Source organism: Centruroides sculpturatus, unplaced genomic scaffold, assembly GCF_000671375.1.
Source record: "Centruroides sculpturatus isolate CEXI.00-Female unplaced genomic scaffold, Cexi_2.0 scaffold1499, whole genome shotgun sequence".
NCBI classification, from domain to species: domain Eukaryota; kingdom Metazoa; phylum Arthropoda; class Arachnida; order Scorpiones; family Buthidae; genus Centruroides; species Centruroides sculpturatus.
The window spans coordinates 141,272-147,271 of NW_019385812.1; the positions used below are offsets into that span (position 1 = coordinate 141,272).

The window sequence follows — 6,000 nt, forward strand, 5'->3', positions numbered from 1 at the left end:
ATTTTATATAATATTTTACACAGATATGAAATTATTCAACCTGTTGAAAAAGTATTTGGAGTTAAATTAGACAACGGCTCGTGGAATGGTTTAATTGGAAGAATACGAAGAAAGGTAAGAATAGTAATAACAGTTCAATTGAATTTGTAAAATTAATTATAACTATATACAATATTTTATATATTTATATAAGGAAGCTGATCTTGGTTCAAATTCGTTATACGCGACGTACGACAGATTTCAAGTAGTAAAATCAACAGCTTATATTAGAGGTAGTAAAGTTCTATTTGTTGTTTCTAGACCTAAACAACTGTCAAAAGTAACAACAATAATAAGGCCATTTTCATTTGAAGTGAGTAAATTTCTTTTATTTTATATATTTTTTACTAAAATTACGTTTGTTTAAAAAGAATCCGTGCATAAAATAAACGAAAATTCGTTTGTACGAAAATGTTTTAATTCGCGAATTATTTCTGTACATGTCATTTTGTAACCGCCTCTGCGTTGTAGTTCTGGCCGAATATACAAAGATATTTTAAAGAAGATTTTGTGTTGTCCACTAGTGACGAAAAGTAAAAGAAAATATGCAATATTATAGTTTTTTCCAATAATACGAATACAGTAGAGCGTCGATTATCCGAAAGTCAATTATCCGAAAAATTCCAGTCCGCAAATTTAAATTTGAGCCAGTGCTGTGGCACTGCAATCTTTGGCTATGTCTTGGGCTACTCAAATATTTACGTTTTTGATACTAAATTAACTTCTGAAGTATAATTTTTTATTGTTTTTATATTTTTCAATATATTTATTTTGTTTGTACAAAATAAAAAAATAATTTTTAACGATACAATAGTCTTCGTTAGGCTTAACATCGACGNTTTTATTGTTTTTATATTTTTCAATATATTTATTTTGTTTGTACAAAATAAAAAAATAATTTTTAACGATACAATAGTCTTCGTTAGGCTTAACATCGACGAAAAATTTAACGCGAAGAGACACGCAACGGAGAAAAGTTTCAACGTGGGATAAATTAATATATTTTTTCGTAAATAATCGTTTATCAGAAATACCGATTTTCCGAACAACCCCAGTCCCCAATAGATTCGGATAATCGACGCTCTACTGTATTTCAAAATCATTTGCAATATTAATGACCAATCTGCTTTTATTTAGAATTTGAGCTTTTATATACAGTATATCGTATTTACACATCCGATGGAGTATTCAAATGTTTTCATAATCATAATACCTATATTTATTTTATTTTTTGAAATTTTATTTTGAGAATAGTGTTAGACACATAAAACATGAGAACAGATATGAAAGCATAGAAGCGACTGTGGTCCAGTGTTGCCGCAATAAAATTTCAAAACGTACTGAAGCGCCTTCAAAAAATGTACTATTTTCCTTTAAAATGTACTTGTTCTATAAATACTTTGTTTATGTGTCTATATATACAGTGGTACCTCAGGTTACGAACGCCAGAGCATACGAAATTTTCAGGATACGACATGAAATTCGAACATATTTTTGCTCCACGATACGAACAAAATCTCACCATACGACGTTACATTAGTTCGCATTTTTCATTTGTTTTCCTAACTACAGTTATTTTTTTAAATGTATTACTTGGCTTTAATTTGAGTATGTTTTTCGCGTTGGAACGAATTATTTGGTTTTACATGTAATCGTATGGGAAAAGATGATCCACCTTACGACATTTTCATGATACGATCTCAGTTTCGGAACGGATTAATTTCGTATCCTGAGGTACCACTGTATAATTAATATATAATTATATGTACAGTACCTAATTTATATATAATTTATATAATACTGTCCAGACAATAGAAATCTCTCCGTAGTTGGCGCTACAGACGGCAGGAAAGTAGTTCGGCTGCCCGATGACGTTTGCGGTAATTATAGGGGGTTTTTTACGGATACCGGTCACAATTTTTTCGTAGTTTTATAGGAATCGTAATTATAGGGGGGTCGACTGTACATTAAATAAAATTGTAAGGAAAGATGAATTTACAGAAAAATATATATTTTTCTGTAAATTTGTCCCGACAATTTTATTTAATGTATTTATTAATTTTATTGTTATGCCACCACTAAAGGACTATTTTAACGTTTTTGCATTGTGTGGTTTATGAGTAGCCTACAATAAAAAGTCAACTCCGCCATGGAATTGCTATTACCTCAAACAGTGTGTGAAGGGACAGAATGGAACTGACTCATTTTGTATATATAGTCTTAAGAAATGTATAAAAAAAACAAGTTAACGTTCATAATAAAATAACTCCTTAATGACAAAGTGACAATTCACAACTGATCTTTTCTTTAAGTTACTGTGGAAATCTAGAATTTCACGCCCACTTGTAGTAAAGTTTTCACTGGAACTAACTGGTTTCCAACAATATTCTAAAGAAAGATCTGTTGAGAGTTGTTACTTCAACATACATGCAAACTTGTTTTTTATAGTTTACTGATTTTTATATTCATATTTGTTACAATTTATTCATGTTTTTGATATATTATTGATGTTTATAATTTACTTATGTTTAAAATAGTATCATAAATACTTAAAAAAAACTTACTTCATCTACTACTACAAGACCCAATTCTTCAGTTCTATTTGATTCAAGAAAGCAATTTATTAATGAATGAGCTTTTTCAATGGTTGCAATGAATAAAGTCTGCCGTTTACGTCTTTTTACGGGTGGAAATCTTCCCCTGCTTCCGGCATATTCTTCTATTAGAAAATCTAATTCAAGTGCAAAAGGAGAAAGCGATTTGATCTGAAATAATATTTGAATAAATTTCAATAATTATAGATCTATTTTAAGGATATAATATTTAAAAAAACACTCACTTTTTCTTGAACAATTGAAATGTAAGGTAGAATGAACAATGCACTTTGTTTATTGCATAATAGTCTTTTAAATATCAAGATTTCAGCAACAAGTGTTTTACCTCCACTGGTTGGCAACATATAAATGAGATTCTTCTCTTCTTTAATTGCTGGTAAAGTAAGACATTCATGTTGCCAATCTAGAAACAAAAGAATAACTTTTAAAATATACAATCAATAATGTATACAATAATACAATGTAAAATATAAATTCAAAACAATAATTTATCAAATGAATAAAAAGTTAATTTGATAAAAATTGGCAGGACAGAAACATTTTTAAATTTACAAAATTTAAGACAGGGATGCACAACCTTTTGTGAAGAAGGGCCAAATTAGGATTAAGTTTACTGACTGGGGGCCAGACCTCCAAGCGATTAATGTGATGGCTGAGATTGGATGCTGGCGGCAATCTTCTTGATGTCTGGTGTAATGGCAGATGTTGAAACAACCAGCAGATTTTCCAAATTCTCATTGGTTAACCTGTTCCGTGTTTTGCACTTGTTTAAATTCATAAGCGAAAACGCTTNGATTAAACTAATTTTTCTCATTTTTTCGTTAAGGCGTGAAATATTATTTTGTACCGTAAATGGTACTTGAAATATTATAATGTACTGAAAATGTACTAAAAATCTAAATGTACTTTCAATTTACTGGAAAGGGCAAAATGTACCAGAAAAGTACAAATGTACTAGGAACGGCAACACTGCTGTGGTCCCGATTAACTATATACAAATTACAGGTACAAACCGTAGTTACGTTATTTCAATTCAAACATTTTCATTTGAAGGGATATAGACAGATAACTGGCATGAATCTATTGTAACAAGAAAAGGATGATAAATAGAGGCAATACACTACAGTACAATTTTGAGGTAGTAATCATACATTTTAGATTAAATAAATAAAAATATGATAAAAATTTTAAGCTTAGCACTGCGAAGTAATTATAATAAATAATTGCTCTTTTTCTTTATTTATTATATCTTTTATGATGTCTTTTTTTTATTATTTTCCTGTCTCATGTGATAATTATATAGAAAAGTACTGGAATCGTGTCGACTTTGACCTTTTGAGTTTTCTACAAATCTGTATGATTTGAGGCGGCCTGTATTTAAAAAGGCAAAAATCGGCAAAAATGTTTCGTGGATATGTATGTGTGAGTTGATGTATATTTCGCTTATTACCTCATGAAAATATAGAGATTAAAAAACGAGATTTGGAATGGGCTTGTACATGAAAAAAATTGATACTACTAAATTTTGGTAGTTATAGATTAAAAGAGGATAGGGATAAATCTGTTTAAAGCGTTATATATCAAGAGTGGTAAAAGCTAATTAAGATTTTATTTCTTATAAAATTAATACTTATTTATAAAACTCATGCCCACCCACAAAATTANAGAAAGAAATGACGTTATAAAAATAAAATATAAGACCTATAAGAATATATAGTAATAAATCACATAATAATTAGCCCTATTTAAAAGTAAGTAATAGATATAAAAATATGAAAAACTACTTTCATGTTGTATGCTATTTCATATGGTTAATTATCTATTTACAATATATTAATGAATTCACAAAAGTAATAAGTTTTAAATGTATTCAAATTTAAGTTTTTATTATAAAATTTTTATATAATGTGTTAATGTTTACGGTTATTTTTCTGAACAGTTACTTATGATATATTAGTTGTGTAGTGATCTAAATGGACTATCAGAACGTATAACTCGTGTAAATTGCTAACCACCTGCTTACTCTCATAGATAACATAATACCATTCCATTCTCTTTCTCGCATCATCCTATATTTTCTATATCTTCGAATAAATTATTAAGGTTACGTTATCTTTCGCGAAGTCTTTCCTTCCTAAGAGATGAAGTAATATTAATTTTTGAACATCTTAAGTCTTTCTAAGTATATATATCATTCATATCTATCATCATTCTTTCCACCTCCGTATCTATATTTTATTCAATTATCAAAATATTCATCATCTTTAATGGAGAAAATAAATTGGGGGGGGAAGATTTTTGTCAATAGTTCTATTACAGTATTAGAAATTTAAAATCTATAATGTAAAATGTTTTAAATTACATTACTTTTTCAGATGAAATAGCGATTGACTGCTGTGTGAAATAAAAAATTATTTCCGCTATATCTTAAAAAACATAATAGCACGAATAACAGTTCTGTTATATTTTTAATAACGGATTACTGAAATTTACCTCTTGTAGTAATTGTACGAAAAGTTAAACAAAGTGTACAAGATTACCAAATATGTTCAAATTTGAATCATGTAAATATTAGATAGGAATGATACGATAGGAGTAGATAGGAAAATGAAAACAAAATTTCCTATACACTTATAGTGGTGCTAAAAAATAATAACAGGAATTGAGAAGTAAACTGTTATATAAATTTGTAGTCACAGGTTATCTTCTGCACACTTCCCAAGTATGTGCAAAAACTAAAAATCTGATTGTGAAGTTTTCAAGCAACATGGCCCTAATATCGATGCTTATCTTCTTCATATAGATATAAAATATTATTCCTGTGACTTCGGAATTGGAGAAGAACTGCACACTGGACAGGGATGCTATATATTAGTAGTATATCTATGACAGCCTCTGGTATAATTTTGTAAAAGTTTAACAGTTTATAACATTTATTCCAAAGTCTGTCATCACAGAAAGAAAAACGTCGAGCAGGGGTAAAAATACGACAGATTCTGGCATAATTCCAAAATCGGACAACGAATTCTGAATAATTTGTATTCCAGAAACTCTCATATACATCGAAATCACACTTTTTTAATGCCCATTCGATTATACTTTTCCGAACAATTGTCAGCAAGAGAGTCTGGAATAAAAACTTAGTAACCTTGGTTATTTAGGGGAGACCGGGGCAACTTCGGCATGCGGGGCAAGTTTGTCAAGCGCTTTTTTTAAAAAACAAATTAAAAGGAGACTTTGGTTATAGGTTAGGCAGTTGAGTTTTATTGGTGGCTTGTTGAGTGTAGTGTTTTTATTGTTCTCCAACAAGCGTAGTTGAATTATCAAGCAAATTTTCATTTTCGTT

General features: G+C 29.3%; 1 protein-coding gene across 1 annotated transcript; it reads right to left on the reverse strand.

The window, feature by feature from the left end:
* Positions 1-2,139: 2,139 nt before the first annotated feature.
* On the reverse strand, positions 2,140-4,719 carry LOC111642272 (helicase POLQ-like). Its single transcript, XM_023388599.1, has 3 exons — positions 4,698-4,719; positions 2,879-3,057; positions 2,140-2,804 (listed from the first exon to the last, which is right to left on the reverse strand). The coding sequence occupies exons 1-3, from the start codon at positions 4,717-4,719 to the stop codon at positions 2,589-2,591; spliced, it is 417 nt and encodes a 138-aa protein (XP_023244367.1). The 3' UTR covers positions 2,140-2,588.
* Between the last annotated feature and the right edge of the window lie 1,281 nt (positions 4,720-6,000).